Here is a 24,338-nt window from a genome sequence, read left to right on the forward strand (position 1 = left end):
TATGTGAAGTCCCTATTATTCAGACACGTCATGGGAGCTTTTGAGATGCCCAAATTCAGGGAATTAAACAAAGGGCAGCGCTGCGTAATATAAAGACAACGTTTCCCCCATTGGACGCGCGTTCGCTTGTCACACCCGGAAGTACCCGCTGCCGCCCCGTTGCTACGGGCACGTACGCGTTGCTAGGACTACGTTTCCCGTCAGGCCCGGCGACGCCGTCGAATCCGCTCCCATTGGCTCATTTGCTAACCCTCGCGAACCACGCCTCCCGTGCCCTGCGTCGCTCCCCTATTTCTCCCCCCGCCTCCGTGAGAGGCTCCTCCGGTTGCTGCTGTTGCTGCGGTCGCTGTTACCCGGGACTACACTTCCCAGAAGGCCTTGCGGGGAGAAGGACCGCTTCAGCTCGCAGAAGCCCGTTGGCGGGAAAGGATGGCAGCGGATCCCGCGGAGCTGCAGAGGATGGAAGCCTTCGTCAGGGCAATTTTCCAGGAAAAGCCCGACCTCAGGTGAGAGTCCGGAGCTGCTCAAGGCGTCCGGCTGAGGGGGCGCCTGCAAGGCTGAAGCCGGGGCCGGCGGCCTTTGGCCCTTAAACCTGCTTTTGGCGCTCGGGACTAAGGAAGACTGGGGTGCCCCTGAGCATCTGCAGAGTGCGTTTGCCTCGCCGCTGAAATAAACCGCACAGCCGGCCCCTTTCGCGTCGGGGAGGGCGGTGGGGGAAAGGCGCTTCCTCGGCAATGGGTGTGACGCGAGGAAAGACTGAACCACTGAGCGCACACCTGCTGGCACCTTTTGCCATGAAGATCTGGCCTCCCTTGGAGGAGAAGGTCGTGGTCAGTCGCTGGCCCGGGGGTGGGTGGGGGTCCAAGATGTCCCTCTGAACTGGTAAGGACGATGGATCCTGAATCTCTTTTACAAACTTGCACCTATTGATACACAGATGCTCTATTGACATCTTAACAGATACATGCCAGACCAGTTTTCCAGGGAGGGGTAAGCCCCTTACATGCCAAGCAATTTTATCTATTAGTAGAATTTACAGGTGAACTATTTGGGGGGAGGTATTCTCCCTCATCTCCTTCCTTCTACTGCAGAGAAATAGTTGAGGTTATTTAAGAGACTCGAAATGGCTTCAGAATTGCTCACTACATCTTTTCAGAATATGGTTTATATACCTATGTATGTACATCCACCCTGCGTATTTTGAACATTTATTGTTTGGACATCTTAGAGTTGGGGGGGTCGAATACACACACAGGGTGGTGCTGTGCTCTAAACCACTGAGCCTCTTGAGGTTGCCAGTCAGAAGGTTGGTGGTTCGAATCCCCGCAACGGGGTGAGTCCCTTTTGCTCTGTCCCAGCTCCTGCCAGCCTAGCAGCTCAAAAGCACGCCAGTGCAAGTAGATAAATAGGTACTGCTGCGGCGAGAAGGTAAACGGTGTTTCCTTGCCCTCTGGCTCCTGTCACGGTGTTCTGTGGGCAAACGCTGGGTCCCTCGGCTGGAAAACAAGATGAGTGCCGCAATTCAATAGCCGCCTTTGATTGGACTTAACTGTCCAGGGGTCCTTTACCTTTTTACCTTTCACAACATAGGCCAGTTCTCTGGTAACAAGCCCAATGTCTAGGATGAGGGAGTCCACAGACACCAGCTGTGACCATTTTGCTCAGGTACCTTTAAGTGCATGGTGCGTCTGTCTCCCATCGGGAGGTTGTGGACATGTAAAACCCTACATGGCTTTGGAGCTACCGTACATACTCTGTGCATTGCCTGCTCCCATTTAAGCCTGCCCGTATGTTGTATTTATCAAGCACTTGCTATGTGGAAACACACAAGAGGGTGCTCTCAGGACTGGCAGATCAATAATGGAATGCCCTCCTTTCTTAGATTTAACAGGTGCCAACCCTGTTGGGCTTTTGATGCCAAATAAAAATGTGTTTATTTGTCCCAGATTTCGGTTAATCCGTTCATTGGTGCTGGAGATGGGCATGCTTGTCTTGCTGGTTCCTTGTGACTTGGTGGCTGTTGATATTTTATTATTGTATTGTTTTTATATGCGTTGGAACTGTAAATGGAACTTGAACTGGAAATGAAATTAACAGTGAATGTGTGGCTCTTCAACAAAAGCCTCATTCCTCACCATTATTGCTGTTTCTTGCAGCACCCTCACGAATGCTATAATCCGGAAGAAATATCTCCTCCATGCCGGGCGGGAGAGTATGGCTGAAGAGCAAAAGGAGCAACTCAGGCAGCTGGTGGAAGTAGAGTTGAACCGGATGGAGGTGCGGGCAATGTTAGCGGGCAAAGGGTAGGGCAGGGCAGCACTTTCGCTGGGAGAGCCAGCTGGAGGAGAGGAAAGGTGTGCTGTGCCGCCAGAGGCAGTGAAAGGGGTCCAAATGGTTAAAGCTGGAAACTTTTCATTTTGATGTCATTCTACAGGAGGATGATTCCGTGAATGCCGTAGAGTTCATGGCAAAATTCAAGACTCACATCAAGTCCATCATCCAGAAGCGACCTCGCTGCAACTCTGATACCCCTGGCGAGGAGTTAGAAATCCAAGAGCTCAAGAAGCAGCGAACTGGAAGCATACCAGGTACATAACAAGGTTGCAAAATGCTGCCCTGTGTGCAAATGCTCCCTGGCATAGTCTTGGTCTCTCGCTTGTGGAAGGGTCTTTCTTAAGGTTGGTTTTCACAATTATTTGTAAATAGCAGGCTGACAGTTTTTTGGGAAAGATGACTTTTCCCACCTGTTTACTATCCATTCCTTGTGATATGCAGCTACAGGGGTGTATCTGAGACTCTTGGAGCGTCTGTGTGTGTGTTTTCTGTGCATAGTGGTCAGCCTTCCCTTTTTTTTTGGAAATTCCCTTATTCCAGCACAGTTTCCTGCTTCTATCCCAGATTGTTAGATATCCCGTAGACTGTCCCCGGGACAGATGAGGCTTATTTTCAAGGCTCCTGATCCCTTATTTTCAAATCTTAAAGTTGACAGCTATGGTTCTGTGATTGTTTAAAGCAATTGCACAGTCCATGAGGAAGTGCTGCTTCTTGTCTGTCCAGTATGCACTGCTTTCAGTTTGCTTTCTGGCAGGAAATTGCTGGGACCTTCCTCTGAGGGACATGCAGTCCAGATAACGGGCTGATAGCAGCACATAATTGAAATCAGCTTCTCTTGTTTTAAAAATCCACTTTGTTTTGTCTTTTATCCCACACTGAAGCCCTTCCATCCATCACTGATGGCTTGCTTAGCTTCAGCCAGATTCCTGCATCATAGAATTGTAGAGTTGGAAGGATTCTGTTAGTTATGTTGAGAATTACCTTAATGGATGTCTGTGTCAGCTGCATTTTTATGTGTAGAGAAAAAGGGCTTTCACAGAAAGCACGTGGTTGCCTCCTTTATAGGATCTCTGCCACTTTCAGAACACATTTTTTAATGTATAAAAGAATGAAAAAGCTATATGCCCATGGAACACTAGCATGTCTCTTAATTTTCAAATTGCAGCGAGTTTTTCATGTAAGGGGGAACATTTGTTCATGTTTTCTGAACACACATTACCTCCGCCACTGTCAGCTTTCTCCTTCATGGGTAGATCTCTGTCCTGGCTTGAACCTAAAAACAGGCCTCGCGGGGAGGAGGAGGCCATAAGGGAAGCACCACATCTTCTGAGTGTAGATTATGGTGGCCTGAGGCGGTGGAACATCTCTGGAATATTTGTCTGGAACTCACCTCGGCACTACTGCGGTGCCATGTCATACCCACTCTGCATTGGTGCGAAGTCGATTGTCTAGTGGGGCAGCACCTGCACTTTGGAACTCCCTGCCTCTTGAGATCAGGCCGACGTCTTCACTGTATGCTTTTTGGTGCCTGCTAAAAACATTCTTTTTTAGACAAGCTTACCCAGATGATTGGAAAGCTGAGGTAATTTTGATCTGTTTTAGTATTTTAACTCTTGTACGTTTTAAAGTAGGGCTGTGAACCTACTTTATTGTTTTATCTTTTTGTAGACCACTTTGAGGTTTGTTTGTTTTTTACAATCAAGTAGTGTATAAATGCGGGAGGCAGTGGAGGACACAAGTGCCTGGTGTGCTCTGGTCCATGGGGTCACGAGGAGTCAGACATGACTAAATGACTAAACAACACAACAACAGTGTATAAATTTTATGAAATAAATAAATAATAAATACTGAGTCTCTAAACACTTTTAATAAACACATCCTTTTAAAAAAAGTAATGTTACTATTTTTCCTTTATTTATGGTATTTCAGGTTTGTAATTCTTCTCTCACCAGTAGAAAATAGGACAGTGGCATATTGTTATGCTCAACTTTCTTGAAGGCAGTAAAAACACCATCCTTCTCAGAGGCTTCTAAGTTGCCCCTCCGCAAGCAGCAATTAGTTTTTTCTGCCCTTGCTTGAAGCAGGCCAGTTTAATCACTGGTGTTCTTCGGGCCTTTAGCTGCTGTTTTCTTGTGAATGCACTTAATTTGTGTGTGTTTGGTTTGCCCTTTTTTGAGGGGTTTTTTCCTCAGCAGGTTGTTTTTTGTTTGTTATTAGATGGATTTTTTACTTCTGATCACCTTAACGATTCCTACTTGCTTTCCTCTGTGGTGTTTTCTCTCCTCTGCTGTTTGCTAAATTAATTCTACTGAGTCGGCAAATAAAATTGTGTTTTTTATTCTTTGCTTTTTTAAAAAATTCGAACAAACGTTAAAAAGAAACAGGGTGGGAAATAATTTGAATTAAAGTCGGACAAGGGTATATTCCTCATAGTGGGTTGCTATGCATTACAGGGCTATGCTATTATGGAGGGGGCACACGTGACCCTATTGGCTTCACCACCAGCAGTTGCAACAACACTGAGGATGCCTGGTCGCCTGCAGACAGTTGTTAACTTGCCACAGGTGACCAGGCAAATTTCCAGGCAGGTAGACTGATTAATGCCCCTTCTCAATATCTGTCATGTTGCTCACTTTTTATCTTCCAGAAGTCAGTTCTGATGATAAAGATTCTGGGATTGATTCCAAGAAGATACCTAAGCATGTTGGAGCTGGGAAATCTTCTAGCTGCTCCGACCAACAAGATTCCGGAGCTGAAGGGCAGGCTGGCGGATCTGAGAGCGATGAGCAAAGTGCCAAGAAGAGAAGGAGGGAACAACCCCAGAGGGGGAAAGGTAGCAAACCAAACAGGGGGCAGCAGAGCAGGAGACAGAGAGAACGATCAGGGAGTGAGTCGATGGAGACAACAGAAGAGGAACAGAGCGACCTTGAAGAGATCAGAAAACATAAGGCAGCAAAAGGCCAAAGAATCGAATCAGAGAGTGACTCTGAACAAGAGCTGAGCAACTACAAGACTCAGAAAAAGAAAGGGTTTGGCAAAGAACAGAAGCTGACTGAGACAGTGGGCAAAGGAAAAAACAGAAATGTGGACGAGCAAAGGAGAAAAATGGAAGAAGAGTCGGAAGAGGACATGGAGCTGCCCAAGGCACGAAAAATGTGCAAGGGGGAAAGAATTGATGGAAGTGAGAGTGAAGAGGAGATGAAGGGCAGTGGCGGCAAAAAGGCTCAGAACAGGTCAAGACGAAAATGTTTGAAGGCTCAAGAGGAGAGTGAGGGTGAGGATGAACCAGAGAGCGATTCAGAGGATGAGCAGCCCAGCAGGCAAAACAAGATGAGGAGAAATAGTAAACGAAGCAGGGAAAGTGTTAGGGCAGAGGAGCTGGAGAGGGATTCAGACAGTGCCGGAGACAAAAGTTGGGCGAAGAAGGAAATGCACAAGGCAGCTAGGAGGACAAATGAGACATGGAGCCATAACTCAGAGAGCGATTCTGAAGACGAGGGGGAGTTCAAGAGGCAGGCCAGCAAAGGAATGAAAAAGACGCAGAAGAGGAAGGAACTGGAGGAGAAAAAGCAGGGAAAGCATAAGCCTCCCAAGCAAAGCACAAGCAGGGAAGAATCAGAAAGCAAGAGAAATGAGCGTAAGAGCTCAGAGCGAAAAATAAAAGGGACCAAGGAGCCCAGCAGTAGTGAAGATGAATCGTGCAGCGAGACAGAGGAGATGGAAAGGGGCAAAAGCAAATCCAAGATGTCTGGGAGCAGTGACAAATCAGAGGATGGGTCGGAAGAGTGGGAAAGTGGAAAGGGGAGAAAGAAAAGAGAGCTTAAAAAGAAGGGCAAGAGTGTGTCTGGGAGTGAATATAGCTCAGAGGATGAGTCACTGAGAAAGAAAGGACAGAAGTCCCAGAGAAAGCATACCATCGCTGAAAAAGATCTGGAGACGGATTCAGAGGACAGTGGAAGTGAATTGGTGGGAAGGAAAAAAGGACTGCAGAAGCCCCAAAGGAAGGAAGCGAGTTCAAGCTCAGGAGATGAAGATGACCCCCGTTCTTCCAAACGCAAAGGAAAGGTAAGGAGATCTTTGCTTGGCAATGCCAAACACTTATAGCTCAGTACAATTGCGGGCACAGTTTGTCCTCTCCCTCCCTCCCCCCCCCCCCAGCATGTTAAGATATTCCCAAGATTGATATTTACTCAAGTCTTTTGTGTTCTGGGTGGCAGTTCCAGCACCATAAAGTGCTGGTCAGTGTATATTCAGCCTGGCTGTGGAGTGTAGCCTGGCATGAGCTTTTGCTCTCGAAAGTAACCTGAATCATTGTGCGAATGTCAGGCACGCAGGGAGCACAGAGTTTGGGGATTAATGGCCAGTGGGTGCCCTCAGTCTAAGCAGGCTGCCCGCCTTTACTCTTTCCTTTTGCTTCTATATCGAAAATCAAATTTGTGTGTGTATTTTAACTATGCATCCTGCCTTTCAGGATACGCATCCTTCCCAGGCATTTCACTTAAGACCATAGGAACAGAGTCTCAGACCATTGGCCCATCTATCTCATTGTTGTCTACATTGACTGGCAGCAGCATCTGTGTGGAGAGGCTGGGGATTGAGCCTGGGAATCTTCTACGCGAAAAGCTAAGGCCCTTCCACTAGCATGCGGCACCCAAAAGGGAATGTGGCTGGAAAAGTTTCCCCTCCCTTGCAATAAGGCTCAGCACATTATTTTAAAGGAATGGCTGCATTTTGAAAATGCAGCGGTTTTATGGACCCAGTGTCAGGTTTTGCGATCTCTTCCCCGTTCTCCACCTGCTGCAGGACAAAGAGCATCCCTCCAGGAAGAATGAGGAGCACTCTTCAATCCGACGCCTGAAACGCTACATCCGGGAGTGCGGTGCCCATCGGAATTACAAGAAGCTGCTTAGCGGTTGTCACTCCCACAAAGCTCAGTTGAAGGTGCTCAAAGAGGAGCTGGAAAACCTCGGCCTCAAGGGTAGGTGCAAGTTGGATGCTTTAGGCAGAAACCGGGAAGGGCAGGGAAAGCCTGTTTTCAAGGGGGGGAGGGAGGGAGAGGCTGGATCCAGGAACTAGGGGTCAGCGCAGCACTGTGTGTTCTTGCTTCCAAACCCCACGTTCAGACCAAGGAAGTTGTGGGTGCTGCAACCAGCCTATAGGAGTTTCGCACGCACAGTCCATTTTCAAAGTCAATGGCTGATCTTGTGCAATTATGGAAAGAGCTGTTGGGAGTCCCTTGACCACACACACCGCCTTCACTACTGTCATTCCTACGTGGGGGTCCTCTGGTTCAGAAATTTAAACAGGTGTCTCTGGAGACTATCTTTTACAGCCTCAAAAGCCAGATCCTTTGCATGATCCAGAAATCCGTCAGATGAAGCTGTCTTTTAATGTGTTGGACGACTGTTCCTTCTGGCTCAGAATTGGCTGCCAGTGACTCTCCCGCACTTTAGGCGGGGGACTTTTCCAGCCCTAACTGGCGATGCCAAGGGTTGAAGCGTGGACCTTCTGCATGCAGAGCATATGTTCTGTCACTGCACTAAAGCCCTTCTCTAGTTTCTCCCATCCATCAAGGTTTCTTTGGTTTGTGAGACTTGAAGAGAACTTGCTTTCCTCACTGCTACATCCCCACGTGAACGAAAAGCTGCCCCTGTTTGAATTTGTACCCATCAGGCTCTTTTAAAGGCACTGTACCTCAGGGAGAAAACTACAGCAACATCTTTTTCAGAGTGTGGCTATTTTTCAGTCTTATCCTTCTGAGCACAGGGGGACGCTCGCCCATGTGTCTCACTTCTTGGCCTGTTTTCCTTCCCCTTTTCTCAGGGGCACCATCTCTGGCCAAGTGCAAGGCCTTGAAGAAGAAGCGGGAAGTGGCCGCCGAAATTGCTTCGCTCGATCTCTGCAACATCATCGCCACACAAGGTAACGGTGGGAGGAGCCAAAGAGAAGGGGTATGGCTAGTGGTAGATAGGAAGAAACCTGGAAACTTGAACTTACTGATTTCTGCCTTTGTTTTGCATGTGTATTTGAGCCTACCTGCCCCACGCAGGGTGATATCCAGTTAAGTCACACTGAGAGCAGGCCCACTGACATCCGTGGATTTAAGATACTAAAGCCCATTTGATTTCAGCGCTCCCACTGTGCGATTAACATTTAATATCGCGCATCGTCTGATGGGAAAACTGGAAATCAGACGTGGGGTTTGTGATATGCTTGTTCCCAATCTTGGATATTCTACTTTTCTAACTGATTGTCGTTTACTTCCACTCTTCTTTTTGCGTCTTATTTCTGACCAAAGGATGCATGACAACCATTCCTTTTGGTTATCAAGTAAATACTACATATATTCCAGTTTCTTTTTTCTTTTTCTTTAGCATGCATGCATGCATGCGGGGGCAGGGAGGGAAAAAGGGCACAGGTGTAAGAAAAATGATGGTAGACTTCTAGGGGTGTCGTTTAGATGCGAGGGGAGTGAATGCTGTAAGAGGGGAGAAGCCTAGAGGGGGTTTTGCTTGAAGGTATGTGCTTCACATCTTGTGGTTGTGAGCACAGAGTAAGTGGGCTTGGTCCATGGAGCCCTACAGGTGTCCTTAGAGCCGCAGCTGTTGCCTCTTCATGTGAAACTCTTTTCTGTCTCTCTCTCTGCCCTTTTATTCACACAGGCCGCCCAAGGCGTCAGAACGTCTGGAGTCTCTACAGCAAGCCTAAGCAGCCCAGCTCCCCAGAGGATTCACCCGTCCACAGTCCTATTAGGGACTGGTCCCACCTTAAAGGTGTCATCAGTTCAGATGGGGAAAGCAATTGACTCCAGGGTTGGAGGGAAGCGTAGGCATTCGTGGGTTGCTTGTTGCCCTAATTTTGAGGGAAAGCACAAGTTGGTCTGGCCCTGACAAGCAAGAGAGGGTATTCGTTGATGTTTTTGGCCCATTTTACCCCACTCAACATGCATGACAAAACAAAGATAATGTTAATATTTTTGTTGCTGTTTCCCCATCACCAGCATGAAAGGTGGGACACAAATGTCTCTGCTGAGGGCAAAGGTTCATCCCTTCTAAAAATATTTGTACTCCTAAGGGAGATGAGTAGAAAGAGACAGCACCAGTTCCTTCAAATAGCTGTATTATAGTTGAGGTATGACCACCTTCCCCTATGACCCTTCTTTCCAAGTGTAAACAAGAATCCTAAACAAGAACACATGCAAGAGTATATTGCAAAGGAGGGGATGTGGGGCTTCATTTCCCATATGGTCTGGTACCTTGCCTCCTTTCATATTTTGTGGCATTTCTCTTCCCTCTGGGCGCCTCCTAAATGAGAACGAAATTGATTCACTTGGTTAGAGGACAGATGTGCCTTTGCAATGTGGACCACATTTAATTATGGATGTTTGTTCTGGAGATTTTACAGCTAAAATGTTTTATATTTGTTAATAAATGTTGGACTTTCTAAGTGAGACTTCGTACACGCTCCCGTTAGCTCTTTTCATGAACGTATAGGCTAAGTAATTCACCATAATCCAACAACTGGTGTAGAAGCTGGATCCGTCAAAGCGTCTAAATTATTGCAGCTTTTCCTAAAAGGGCAAACTTCTAGATCTCATGGAACCAGAGGCTCTGGCACAGGGGTCAGCAACCTTTTTCAGCCGTTGGCTGGTCCACCATCCCTCAGACCATGTGGTGGGCCAGACTACCGTATTTTTTGTCCCATAGGACGTTCCATCCCATAGGACACACCTAGTTTTTTGGGGGGGAAATAAAGGGGGGGAAATTCCTTTATTCCCCCCCCCAAACCAGGTCGGGGAAACCGAACCAGGTCGAGGAACAGCGGGATGGCGGCGCTGCGCCTCCTTGCTGTCCCCCGAGCTTGTGGGGCTGGCCGATGTCTGTCCGGCGGGCAGGGTGCTCTGCTTCAGGGCGCCCCTCGCGCCAGGCAGCAGGCTGCTATCCGCAGCATAGACAGCCCCTCGGGAACTCCTGCAGGGCTGCTTAGGCTGCGGATGTGTTCCTGAAGCCTGGAGCGTCGGGCCCCTGCACCGACCCCTCTCGCTCTCCAAGCTTCGGCGAAAGCCTGTGTTCGCCCCATAGGATGCACCCAGATTTCCCCTTCATTTTTGGAGGGGAAAAAGTGCGTCCTATAGGGTGAAAAATACGGTATATTTGCCTACCCCTGCTCTAGCATATTGGGAATGGAGCTTCTGTGGCTGCGTGGCTCTTCCCCCTGTGACATGATCCCACACTGCTGGGGAGTGTGGGTGCTGTGGGCTGCAGTGACCTCACCCATTTGGCTACAGACTTGGCTTATTCACACCGATACACCTCTACAGTCTAGGAATCCGCCACAGGGAAGTTGCTCCAGATCCTTTAACGTTCCCTCACTTGCCCAGACTTCTCATCCTGTCACGGCAACATGCTTTGTACCGATCTTTGAATGCATGCAAAAAATGGCAGTGGAAAGTTTTTTGCAATAGCTACAAAAACTTTAAAAATAGCAAGGTCCTAATAAAGTATATGGGTGTGGTATGTGCTGATGAAATACTCTGCAAGGTTGGGGTTTCCTGGGACAGCATCTTTTGGTGCCTTACACAAAGTGAGATCGTTCATCATTCAGTCCAGCTTGGATTATTTTGAAAGGAAGCCTACCAAAATCCCCTCTCTGTTTCCTCGTCTGTGCCACCTAGGAACCAGCTTTATAGCAAGGCAGAAAGTTGGTGCATTTGGCCCAGGGTTGTGCACTGGCTCTTAGGGAGGATTCTTTCCCATCACTAGATCCTTTTAACTAGTCAAGGATTAAAACTAGGCTCTTACGCATACAAAACATATACTCTGTCATGGAGCTGTGTGGTCCCTCTCCCTCACATGAATGCGAAAACAAAACAAAACAAAGCACCATTTTATGAAACTCTAAAACCAATAGGCAATAACACTGCAGGGAGTGGCTCATTTACATTTTTATATTTATTAAGATCTTTTGTCATTGAACTGAAGCAATAAGAAACCCTAACGTTAATTAATATAGATTTTTTTTCTTTTAATCCTCTAGTATTTACAAAGTATACAGAACTGCAGAGGTTTTATGTACATATTCACCACTTGAAAGGAAGACCAGCTTATGCTCCATCCTCTGTAACAATTTCCTCCTCAAACAGCAGTAGTTCTGTTTCTGAGCCCAATTCAGAGAAACTTTCAGAGGACAATATATGCTAGATGTCTCTACATTGACCAGTCCTGTGTTCAGTCTTAGAAGATAGGACTCTTTCTTTTGTGTAAATTCACCTATTAAGATGCCAGGCCTTTGGGGAGATTTAAATGCTCTTCTCCAACTTGGGGGTTCAGTGACTAATTTTGAAGCAGGAATATGTAGTTGTATGGGTAAAAAGTTATCTTTCCAGAGTCACTTTCAGCTCAAAATCCTTCCTCTTTCATGCAAGACTATCCTTAAATAGCCCAAACCTTTGGGCTTTGACACCTGTACTTGAAAACATACAGAGTGAGGGGTGTTTGAGTTTTGCTCAAAAGCAACCTAGTTTTCCCTCAGTCTTTTCGATAGATGAATGTTCAGCTGCTAAGAGGTTTGACATAAGGAACCACTGTACTAGCGTTAGTCTACAAAAGAAAACCTAATGTGTTATATATATGTTTAGAATTCCTTAACCAAAAGCATTACACTTCTACATTTTCATTAACACTGTCTATAATAGATGACAGTGTTGACACAAATGAATACATTGTCCACTTCAATTTATTCATGGTGAGTATGGTATGTGTGGGGCAGTCGTCCACCTTCAAATATGAGAGAGGGTCTGAGTTGCCAGTTGCTTATCTATGCTTCAAGACATTTCGAATGTAGTAGAAATTTTGCAGTGAGAAAAGAGGAATTCAAAACCCCCACCTACACACACACACACACACACACACACACACACTTTCTAAATTAGCCTTGAAATATTCAGCCAGTAAGCCATCCTTTTCTCAGATACCACACAGGCCTACTTTAGCTATGAGCTTCTAGAACTTTCTAGCCAGGCTTGACTGACAAGCAAGGTTCTGGGGGGAGATTGCTCTGAAAAGTCAGTGCAGGCTAAAACTTCCAAAAGTGAGGGTGAAATAAGTTCTTTGTTCTGGAGAGAAAAGCACTGCTGTGGAAGTCCTAGTTAACCACACCTTTTACAATACTATAATAAAAACCAGTACTAATAGAAACGAATCAACAACCAAGGGGTTGCTGAGTTTTGCCCATCCATCCAACAGGGCAATAACTTTGCTAAGGAAACTTCTTTAAAGGGGTCTCTCTATCTGGAACATCCTTATTTGGTGAAGATTTAAAATGACAAAATTTGGGCTTTCCAATAATTTCTTTAAAGCACTTGGAAACCTGTACCTCCATAGCTAATTTATATGGCAGAACACCCTATGTAACTTCTAAAACCTATTCCATTTGGAATATTTTACTCCCCGCTACCTCACAGCTCCTTATTGTAGTCTGGGTAACTAGGCCTTGAACATCCCAAGCTGTTCCCTTGACTTTCAAATATTCAAATTAACTTGAAATAAAACGGCTGAATTTTAACTGAACACTTGACTCTGGATTCACCTCTGCCTTTCACTCTCTTGTATAGTCAGAAAATCGTCAAATAGAACCCAGTTTCCCCTTCGCTAGCATACTTAACTGTTAAATTTACTCCCATAACTATTGTTACCCTATCATTTTGTCCTCTCTGTGGCATTAAAAGCTTTTAAAAACATATGCACAAATTCTACTGAGAGGGATTTTTTTGTCCAGAAAACGTTGCTCTCAACTTGTGATTAGAAAATGGTTTGCCCTTTCCCACACAATGCCAGAGCCCCACCATATCCTGAGGAAGCGAGGTAACAGGCTTTTAATGCTGAACGGTAATTCCCGTGTCAGAAATAGATATCGTTTTATACTTTGTCCCCTCCCCACTGGTCAATTTACCTTTCTTTGTGCTTTTTGCCCTCCACAGTTAGCCCTGTACTGAGGTAATATGAGCATTAATCCTCTGTTCCCCACACGAGTGGATTTTCCTGGGTTGGAACAGTATTATACTGAAACAGCAGTATTCATTATACTCATGGGCTTGCTGGGTTGTAGTGAAAATTATTGTACTGAAGACTCCTTCTGCTTTCTGGAGCTGAAATGTACCATCTGCCCTTGGAAGTTTGATCATCTTCAGCTTCTTCACTTCTGCCTTCTATTGGCAAAGCAGTCCTTAAACAATGTGTGCCTTGGGAGCAATGTTAACATTAACGCCTATCATTACTGCTAAGATTTCACTCTCTGGGGGGGAAGTTTATTGTGTTTGTTAAAACCAAAGTAAACCCAGGCCCTACTGCCAGGAAGTAATTCTGAAGCTGTCTTCAATAAATTATTTTTCTCCCTTTCCTCCTCACAAAGGGAGGGTCAATTTATTCAGATCTCGAAGCTATGCTTTAGATAAATATATTTACTGCCTATATTCTGCTATTAACCATCTTCTCTTAATACAAGCAAAACTATATAAGTTCTTAGTAACATTTGACATGGCGGAACCAGTCAATCACACTGAAATGGCCGAGCAACTCAAGGTCTTTTTCATGATCTAATCATATTGCAAGGTCTCACAAAAAAAGACTATCATAACAGCATTTTCTTACCAAAGTCCACCATGCCGGAAGTTCTTAGGAGTGGTCCGAACATGGTGGAACGTTTTGATCCTAAATTCAAGCAGCCCGTGTCACCCAACCACATTCCCAAAGTTGCCCAGCGTCTATCTTAAGTTCCACAGGGGGACCAGCCCCCGGGTCTCTTTCTCGTAGATATCTGGGACCAAGCCAATGGGTGACGGTACCATCTTGACGGTGTTCTTGCCAAACAGCTTGCGTTCGTACTCAATGAGTTGTCTCCAGAAGCCGACATTGGGCCTTACGACGGGTCGCCTGCTCTTCACCCACTCGTGGGCATCCAAGAGACTCAACCGGTGGTATTTCATCAAGTAGGCGATGCAGAGGGAGGCGGATCTACTGACGCCTGCCACGCAATGGACAAGGGTTCTTCCATTCTTCTTCCCCGTCTGGTGTATCCTGTCGGCCACAGAGTCAAAGTACAAGGACAGTGGAGCGTGAGGGAGGTCGGGGACAGGCACCTTGACATAGTCAATATCTGGCCAGTTGGCGTTGGGGATTTCCATGGTGGCGTTCACGACGCAAGTCACTGCCCTGGAGTAGACCATGTGCCTGTTGGACGCAGCATTGCCGGAGGAGAGGTAGAGGCAAGGGGAGATCTGAGCGATGCCTCCTAAGACGGACAGAGTGTTCCCAGCAGCAGGGGCAGGCTTGGCCACGGAAGGAGGCGGAGAACGGCGGAAGAAGCCGTGGTTCCGGAAATTCATGGCGGATGGTTCAGCGTACATAACAGCTACGGGGGGGGGGGGAGAAAGAGGTGATAAACTTCAAAGGACTGGTGCACTTAAACAAACAAACAAGTTAAAAGATGCATGATTCCATTCTTTCACTGAGCAGCTGCTACTGAGTCTGGCACGCTCCCAGAGAGCAAAAGTCCCCATGCCCTGATTCTGCCTCCTCCTTTTCTGCTATCGCCCCTATTCTAACAAATACAGGAACAAGCATGGGATTTGGGGAGGCGTGGGGTGAGGCAGAGGTGGGAAATGAACTTGCAATTTTTTAAAGCAGGTGGAAGGGATGGATAGGTTATTTGTGGCACTGTGAAACAGGAGAGAAAGGTGGGTGGATGAGCAGACAGAGCAAAGTGAGGTGATAAGGGGAGCAAAGGGAGTGAACGGGGTGCAAAGATGGGATGTGGAGGGAGAGAGATCAAAGAGTTCTGCTTCCGTGCAAAGCCAAACGTCTCCCAATAGCCTAACCTACCTCGGTCATTCCGTAGTAGCTGCGGTTCTCATCTCAGGGTTAGGTTGTGGGGAGGGAGAAAGGGAAGGAGCCAGAAACTGTGATGCTGCAGGAATGATGCGACGATGGTGGGAAAATGGAGGAATAGGGAGTAGGAGTGGACAGCTTCTTAAAGGGCCAGCGGACTCTTTACCAGCCCCTCCCCATTCAACCCCCCCTGCCTAACCCATGCCCATTCCTAATTGGCTATCTGCACCCCACCCTCTTTGCCATCACAGCCATGGGCTCAAAGCGTGACTCATACTCAATGATTATTGGTGCAAAGGGACAGTGACAGTTTTGCATCAGAGGTTCCCTCCTCCTATATAGGAGGTGGGGCATGTTTGTAATAATCCCCCATAGTTTTTGCTTCTTCCCCCAAATGTTCATCCTCTGTTCAACAATCTGGCCCCATCTCACCTCCACAGTAACTACCACCAAGATCCAACTGAAAGACCACTCCCTCACTAGTTTTTTTTTTTTAAATAGCAGGGCATTGTGGTCCTAACTAGATATTTCTGGTTTGTCCTGAAATTTGAGATGTCTGGGCAACATATATTTGACATCACGGGGTCTACTAGGCTGTGAGTATACAAAATGCTTCATTGATGTATTCTGCAAGGATTGTAGTGGGTCCATTTGGAACGCTACATCCTGGAGAATAATGCTGGGTCTTGCTGGGGAATTAAAAAATATACTAATTTTCCTATTATAGGGCTCAACACATAGTTCAGATATGCCACCAAGCACAATTATAACTTGTCACTCCAATTTACTTTAACTCACACAGAGAGGTTCTCGTTCTATTTCACTTCCTAACTTAAGTAGAGTTCATTCAACAGTTCTTGTGAGGTGCTTTCAGATGCCACTACCCTTGAAAACTAGATGAGGATATGGGTCCAGGGAAGGCATATACTCAAGATCTTTTAACACAGATCAGTTGGAACTCATGTTTTAAGCTGATCTTCAATGATCAAAATCAAGAGAAATCCTGGATTTTGAAAGGCTACCCCCCTTCCCCCCCATGCTTCCATCTTCTTAGGTAGCAGGTCATGTATTTGTGTGTTAATGCTGAAGGGAAAAGGTAAGGAGGTCTTTTGAATTAACAAGCAGAATGTGTTCTATGCCTGCTTCCTCTTCACTCAAGTTGTGAGTTACCCCGCAACCAGCTTTGCTCCCTGTTTAGATGTAACACGAGTCCAGTCCGAACAGATCTTGAGGGATCCTCACTTTGGATGACAGTCTCCATCTATTTTATCTCTTCATCCTATGAGGTCCACTCACCTAAAAATCTCTCCTTTGTTTTTAGACATGACTATGATACTGAATCACATTCCTTTCAAACCTCAAAATGCCTAAACCTCTAGCCCCCTCTCCCTATTGCCTGCCACCAATAAACCCACACCCCTGGGCCCTTAACCTCTGGCTCTGCAACCCATAAAATGCACAATTTCCATGTCTGTATCTAATCCCTTAGCCTAGTGTTTTAACTCTTTCAGCTAACACAGGCAGACAATGAATGGCTTTACCACTAGCAAACCCCAGTACTGTTTAATGCCTAAACTGATTAAGAGTTCTGGGAAATGTGAATGCTAGCACCCTATTTTGTGATCATTGTCTTTTGCTGGCCCGATAAAGGTACCTAATATTGATTTTGAAATTAAGCGTTGCAGCATCTAACACTGATTATGTCAATACCACTCCCTGCAAATGTTCGTCCTCAGTCCAGCCCATCCTTCAGAATCATACTGGAGAGCACAGCACAGCCGCTCTGTGCTTGTGTGTGTGGAGTCATGCCTCTCAATAAGGGTGTGGTAGTTATTGTGGGTCGACTCGCTTTAAATCTTACATTTATCTTGCTCCCATGTCACCACCAAAGCTGATCCCATGTGCTCCTCCTCTCAGTACCCCAAATTATTTGCCTCAAACTCCCCAACCGCTCCCGCTATTCAAATAAACACACATCTAAGAACATCCCCAGCTGCCATTCGACCTTCCCTCCCCACCCACTCAACTTCAGAAATCATGACCCTTCTGCACAAATAGCAACACCAAAATCAGTTGTCCCCTCTACTCCAAACAACCCCAAACTTTGAAAAAGGAAATGTATGTTTTTTTTAATTACCAGGCAGTGCTGTCTTTCAATGGAAGCTCTGAGAACAGCTCTCAAAAACTCTCCCCACGAAAGAAACCCTCTCTGGCCCACCTAAATGGTTTTGAGGAAGGAGGCTAACAGGCGAGAAGACGTCTGAATGTCTCTGTTTCCGATCGATCTCGCAATCCCCTTCTTCTCTGCTTCCAAACAGATCTCCCTTTACAGGTGTATCTATAATCTATTTTAATAAATACTATATATCTCTATATCGATTTTTCTCCCCTGGCCTTGCTTCGTCTCTCCCAGCGCCTCTTTCCTTCTGGGTGGGGATCAGGAGTTTCCTTCCCTGGCTCCCCCCCAGCATTGCCTATATACCACCCTTGCCAGCCCCCTCCCCTCCTGGACCACTCAAGCGTTGGAGGTAACAAAAGGTTGCCATGGCGACGGGATGCGGGGGAGGATGCTGTCGTCAGAGCCAGTGACACAAGCCGGGGCTCGCGAAGGGGGAGGAGAGGAGGAGGCGGAGGAGGAGGGACTGAAAACCCACGGATTTTCCCTTCCCGCCCCCGCTTCCGGGGTAGATTCTCCTCGCTGCAAACTGGGGAGGTTAAACGCCCTCTTCCAGCTGCCTTGGAGACTTCAGTGTTACAAAATTAACCTCAAGATTAGGCAAGGTTACTGATAAGGGGGAGCCTTATCAGGAAGTCAAAAAAGGCTGCATTCCAGGAAATAAGAGGAGGGCAACATTATCTCCCCCACTATTTTCTGTGCGTGGAAAAATATTCAAGCAGCAGGACGGGACACCGTCCTCTCTCTAATCACGGGCTGCGGCATTCACACGTACACATAGAAGTACCAATTAGGAACTCGTCTTCGGGTCACTGTTTTTGGGGAAGCTCACGCCACTGCGGAGAGCCTCACTCCACCACCACCCCAGTTCTGTGCGTCACAATCAGCCCATCATCCTCGCCCCACTCTCACGCTTCCACGTTCCTGTGAGCGAGGAAGGTGCGGGGAACACGCGTGAGTCACCGCGAAGGTGCCAACTGAGGTTCCCGTCCCTGGAGGAGAAGCGATTGCAAAGCTGTTGGGAGAAAGGGAGGGCGCGGGCTCCAGAGGTGGGATAAGAAAGGCCCAGGGGTGGCGGCGGCGGCGGCGGGGGAGGTGTTGTTGGGGAAGGCTACAAGTTAGGATCGAGCGGCATCCTGTGCCAGGACACGGCAATAAATTAACTCCGGGGATGTGGGACACTGAGGACACGTATGGAAAGGTGCTGCAGCCTTAAAATTAATATCCTCCCGCCCCAGGGATTTATTTTCCTTGAAGGAAAAAGGAGGCCTTTAAAGCTCCGTGTTCAGGGGTAGTGTATCTGCAAATTGCAGCCCTTGGCAGCGTGCATTAGCAATCGAGGGCGTTTGCCTTCGTACCTTGGTCGTGGGCTTCCGGGAGACATCTGGCCCGTCGCTGTAGGAGACGGGACGCAAAACCAGAAGGACTTTGCTCTGGCCCAGCAGGGCCGTTTTTAATGTTCAGCTGCGTTTCTCTTTTTAAGCCACGCCTCCCCCAGGCACACTTTGTCGCGGGAAGAAGCCAATCTGTCCCTGCTTAACAATGTGCAAGAGGCTTCGTTCCATTGCCCTAGAAGCTGGTGCGTTGAAGGCAGGTTCGCGTTCGATGTTGAGTCAGGATTTCTTGCCTTTATTTAATACATTTATAAACCGCCTTTCCAGGGGAAACGCTTCAGGAAACAATGTGCAAATACAAAATTGCCCCATCGTCAAGCAGTGCAAAACATATTAAAAACATCTGAGAGCCACAATGATCTTAAAAGATCAATAGGGATCCGCCTGCAGTTCTGTTACGTGCTCTGTTACGTAATCCTAAAGTTTGCATCGCCCGCTTTAGTGAACACAAGGGAATACAATACAGTACTGTATACCCAAACGGAGGGAAAGATCATGTCCTTGTATCTAGCTTATTACGGTAAGCGTGACTCAGCGTATCGCTTTCTTCCTCTCACCTCCTATGCGGAAATCGTCAAAGCGTTACCGTATTTAGCGGGTTAAAGCCCGCCTCGCCTCAAAATAATAGTGCGCATTACCGTAACTACTGAGTTGTGTGCCACTTTGTAAATAACGCATAAGATGCTGCCATAGTAAAGGATTCGAAACATTGCAGGATGCAATGGAGTAAACAGATTCCCTGGAGATATGAAAACAGTACCACAACTACGGGCATATATAGCTCCATGTGAAAAAGGATATACAGTAAGTGCTTAAGAGAGGAATAAAATATGTATCTAGGACATCAACATTCTAAGGCTGGGGTTTTTTATGGCTGTATTCTGTGACATGTCATTGACACATTATTAGTGCATTGGTTAAAGTAACTGCCTGATAGTCATTGGTTGTGGATTTTATACTGGACTGTCCATACATCATCGACTTTATTAGCTGTTCTGTGATGCTTCCTCAGAGTTACTGCATCGTTGCACTTGTTTTGCTCTGTAGCACAACAAAAGTAAGATTTTTTTAAAAGTGGAAGATTTGTGTTCTAAAAAGCTGCAGGATTTCGGGAGGAAATCACAGCCCACGCACTGATTGGGAAGGGAGCAGTATATCCGCACCAAAACTTTTGCAGGCACAAACAATATTGGAAGCAGGATTGGGAATAACCACCCAATACCTTACGAGAGCAGAAATAATCAGGGACGCACAATAAAAGAATCCGGAAGGACCCTTGGTGAGGCAAACACCAGAGTGAAAAGGTGAAAGGGGGAACAACTATGAACCAACAGCTTTGGGGGCACCGTGCAGGCAGGCTGCCTGTCACACACAACTCTGTTCTCCAGCCAAGGACCGTGGAGGAAGAAAGGAAGACCAGAGATGCCATCATCTGCCCATCTCTCACTGCCTAATGACAGGACTGCTCCCATGTGTAGATGGGGACATTGCAGCAAGAGTGGCTTTTCTCATCCCTTCATGACCAATTGCACGTGCCGGCTAAAATTCCCTCTTTTACGCAGCTGCAGCTGCTTTACAAACTTATGAGTTTATAGATATATAAGCCAGTGTGGTGTAGTGTAGTGGTTAGACTCAGGATTGGGCCAGGGTTCAAATCTCCACTTAGCCATGAAGCTCGCTAGGTGACCTTGGGCCAGTCACTGTCTCTCAGCCTAGCCTACCACACAGGGTTGGTGTGGGGATTAAATGAGGAGCGGGGAAGGACAATGTTCGGCTCTGTGGACAAAAAGGTTGGGTAGAAAGCCATTCAATATGAAAAATACATGCCCTGTCCCCTCTTCCCCACATTTCATCGCCCAATAATCCCGGGGAATGTCGTTTGATTAGGGGTCTGCCGGTGATGCCTAAATTACCTCAGAGGACCACAGTTCTCAGGGTCTCCTGTGGAGAAGAAATGGCTGTTCAACTAATTAATGCATGAAATGCAAAGGGAAATGTTTATTCTGCAATTGGTCACCCTGCAGCAGAGCAAAACCACAGAAAACTGTTAATTCGGTGTTTTTCAGTGCTTCAGTGTTTTTCGGTCCTTCAGACTAGAAAATGCCAGGAAATAATAAGAAAATGGACTTGACCGCGTACAGAAGGCAGGTTCCTTCAACACTAAATTACCACAGCCCAATCTCATATGTCTGGGATTATGAGCACAGTTGGAGGCCAAGCACTTGTTTGTTTAGAAATCCAGCGCTATCGTAACTGCCAGGTGTCCTGGAGTGAAAAGGCTTAGTTGTCATAGCAGCAAAAGCTGGCCTCCCGGTCTTGTTAACCTGCTTGCTGTTTGCCCATAGCGAAGGACTGTGGTCATGTTTTGTCCAGCAGGACATCCATGTTTTTTAACGGCCCCAGCATACCAAGTAACACTTTTCCTGGCATGTAAGGAAGGGGTGGGAGAGCCTGTCAGCAGTCCAATACCCAAAAAGGTAAAGGGCAAAACACTGGCATACATTCACCCCTCCTCAAAGCCATTGTTGACGTAGCTCTCATTTTTCAAATTCTTCCACTTGCATTGTACAGCATGTACCTTGGAAAGGATGGGAACTACTTTGCTGAGTTAAATGTGCCAGGAATCAACAGGCTTGTATTTGTATAAGTCTGGATAAAGACCTCTGGATGTAAAATACGACATTTACTAAATAAATTAAAGCAATACAGCTTTTTTAAAAAAGAGAGATATACTCCACAAAATATTAATCAGTGCACTAGACACAATCCTTCCCCTAAGGTTGTATTTCTTCTGTGAGGGGTTGGTGGCCTGCCTAAGAAGTTATGAGACATCAGGCTGAGTGCCAGTATTTATATAAGCACCCTTAACAAGTAGCTGACAAACCAATAATTTGCAGGAGCTTTCCTTGACATGGGAGACAAACCAGATTGAAAAGCCTCCCTTGCTAAAGGTCTGCTATTCAGATCTCGGTTGAAAGTGCATGAGTGCCCTTCCTAGGAGGGTGGCAACCACAGACACCAGTGCTATATGTGAATGAAGTGTCTGGTCACTTCTTAATACACTGTCAAGGCTTTCCAAAGTGTAGGCAACGAATTGCGTATGATCTGTTAATGAGAGAAAGGAGTCTGCAAGACTATGAAGATGTGTGGTAGGTGTCAAAGAAGGAAAAGTAGGGCAGCAGCTCACAGAACTGGGCAGGTTGCCACCCCCCTAACAGCATTTTTATTTACACGTGACCAGGTTTACCTCCCATGTTTTGAAAAGGCTGGCCTCTGATAATGGATCAGGAAGATGGCTCATATTCTGGCTCATATTCCGATGGCTCATATTCTGCACAGCTGGCAGTGGCAGCGCTGTACGCAGTGCAATATGGGGTTTGGCAACCCTACACCCACCTCCCCCTTTCCCCAACACAAGAGAAATACTGAACCAATCCAGAGAACGACGACATACTAATGTCTTCATCCCTTTGCTCACTAAATTCCTCCATCTCCTCTTCAGTCCTTTCAGATGGTCCAGAACAATCATAGGCCTCGAAAGTATTTTTCAGACAATCAGTAGTTCAGCATCTATTTCAGCAGATCTATCGAGATTTTACTAAACCTAGCCATGGGTGCACCCAGGCTTTTTGTTGGGGGCATAGGACTAGGAGGCATAACCGATGTGATTGGTCATTTAGTTAAGTATTTCTATTGTTTTACTTGATATGGGGGGGGGCAGCCTACACCCATGGACCTAGCAGTGTTGAAATAGGTTCAGGACACAGACAGGCTGCCATATGTCTGGATTTCAAAGGCAGAATTGACATCTGGGGGAAGGGTGAGAGGAATTTCTGAAATGTGTCAGTCTCTTGGCATCTCTTGGGGGTTTCCTTAAAAAACAGCTCAACAGCTTTCGGGGTATCCTGGTTTTTACTTGGAAATATGGGAACCCTAGGCAGACTCACACCTTGCTGTCATGTGCATAGCCAGGGGGGCAGCTGCCCCCCCAATCCATACAAATATTAGGTTATCACCCCCCCAACAAAAACCTGGGTCCCCCCAACAAAAAGCCTGGCTATGCCCATGCTTGCTGTCCTTCAGTTTGCTTACCAAGTGAACCTAGTAGCTGTTTGTCTGGGAATCTCTCTGAGCTTATGCTCCAGCTGCTATAAATTGAGAGAAGGCTTGGCAAAAGAAGAGGAGCTGGGGCCTGCCCTGTGGTCTCTTTCTAAACTGAGAGAGAATGTGCAGTGAATGACCGCTGCAAGAACTTAGCAGAGCCAGGGCTAGCTTTCGCTAAAGGGATAAGCAAGAAGGCAGAGGACAAGTGCAGCAGCTGAATAGCTGGTGGAGTTCCTCACTGCCAAGGACAAGCACAAGCCAGACTGCCACACGGGACTTTGGGTTGGGAATGGGAGGGGAGCTGTTATCCTGCTTTGTTTTACCCGAATGTATGCCTCTCTCCTGTGAGCCAACAATAACGCCATATGGGGTCGATACTGGACATCTGCACAGCAGGCCCTGTGGATTCAAAATGGATCACTTTAAGCCACCCGCTGACTTGTGCTTATCAGGAAATCTTGGTGAAAACTGATTAAGTCCATGCTAGTCTTACTCAGAGTAGGCCTGCTGAAGTTAATGGATACAAGCAACTTCGGTTCATTAACTTCAATTGTCCTCTTACTGTATAAAAGCTACTGAGTCCTATGGAGAAATGACCACCGATACTGGGTTTAAGCAAAGAGCAAAGCATTTTTTTTGCTTTTCTTTAGTGTGGGGTGCCTGACAGGAAACATGTGGAGCTGGAAACTCTGCTTTAAAACCCACCTGCACTGCACAGTGTACCTTTGGGCACCTGTTGTTGTTGGGTTGGATGGCAAAGCTTTTATCTTATTCCCAATTATTCCCCCTCTTGCACACAAGCACTCATCTCCTCCCTTTTGCAGCATAGAGGTACAGACACCGCGGCTTTTACAAATGGTGCGTTTTATTTATTGCTCCAAAATAAAAGCAAATGAGGGTGGGAAGGGGAATACCTAAGGGCTGAAAAATAGGGGTGTAAGGGGTTATGGATGCAAAAGGAAGCATTCCCCAGAAATCCCATCTCCCTTGCGGACGGGGGTGGGTGGGTTACATCCCACTGTCCCTTTCCCCAACATGAATGGAACTATGAGGAGAACCATGATGTCCACAGAGGGTAGGGAGAACCTGGAAAAACGTGATGCCTTTTGCCCTTTTTCAAAATGCAAGAGAACGGTCACGGGGGCGGGGGGAGAAGAGTCGATCCAACAAGTTTGATAATACGGGAGATGAGAAATGGACGATGGGGAAGTGATATACCTATATCCAGCCCCATATTGGAGGTAGGTGGACGGATGTAGTTATTAAAGGGGGCAAACGCCTTCCCTGCCCCATATAACCCTTGGGGGACTTGAGATTTCGTTCCCTCTAGGGTGTGTGATTTGGCACTCCCCATCGGGATTCTCCCATAAGCTTGCAGAGAATGTCCTAAGGGGATGAGGTCTCTTCCTAGCACTTGATTTCTTAAAACATTATTTTCATACATTT

At 46.7% G+C, this 24,338-nt stretch overlaps 2 protein-coding genes across 6 annotated transcripts; one reads left to right on the forward strand and one right to left on the reverse strand.

Moving 5' to 3' along the window:
- Positions 1-317: 317 nt before the first annotated feature.
- On the forward strand, positions 318-9,786 carry HIRIP3 (HIRA interacting protein 3). Its single transcript, XM_081884743.1, has 7 exons — positions 318-506; positions 2,157-2,277; positions 2,435-2,588; positions 4,982-6,399; positions 7,138-7,312; positions 8,158-8,256; positions 8,997-9,786. The coding sequence occupies exons 1-7, from the start codon at positions 430-432 to the stop codon at positions 9,137-9,139; spliced, it is 2,187 nt and encodes a 728-aa protein (XP_081740869.1). The 5' UTR covers positions 318-429; the 3' UTR covers positions 9,140-9,786.
- Positions 9,787-13,777: 3,991 nt separating this feature from the next.
- On the reverse strand, positions 13,778-19,061 carry LOC309355397 (dual specificity protein phosphatase 14-like). Of its 5 annotated transcripts, none has more exons than XM_081886197.1 (2): positions 18,753-19,061; positions 13,778-14,742 (listed from the first exon to the last, which is right to left on the reverse strand). In XM_081886197.1, exon 2 carries the CDS (start codon positions 14,735-14,737, stop codon positions 14,096-14,098), a length of 642 nt encoding a protein of 213 aa, XP_081742323.1. In that variant the 5' UTR covers positions 14,738-14,742; positions 18,753-19,061; the 3' UTR covers positions 13,778-14,095. The 5 variants fall into 5 exon arrangements, with proteins under 5 accessions (XP_081742323.1, XP_081742321.1, XP_081742325.1 ...); XM_081886195.1 differs by lacking the exon at positions 18,753-19,061 and adding an exon at positions 18,170-18,341; XM_081886199.1 differs by lacking the exon at positions 18,753-19,061 and adding an exon at positions 17,437-17,730.
- Between the last annotated feature and the right edge of the window lie 5,277 nt (positions 19,062-24,338).

Source organism: Podarcis melisellensis (assembly GCF_964234715.1).
Source record: "Podarcis melisellensis genome assembly, chromosome: 13".
In the NCBI taxonomy this organism is placed as follows: Eukaryota; Metazoa; Chordata; class Lepidosauria; order Squamata; family Lacertidae; genus Podarcis; species Podarcis melisellensis.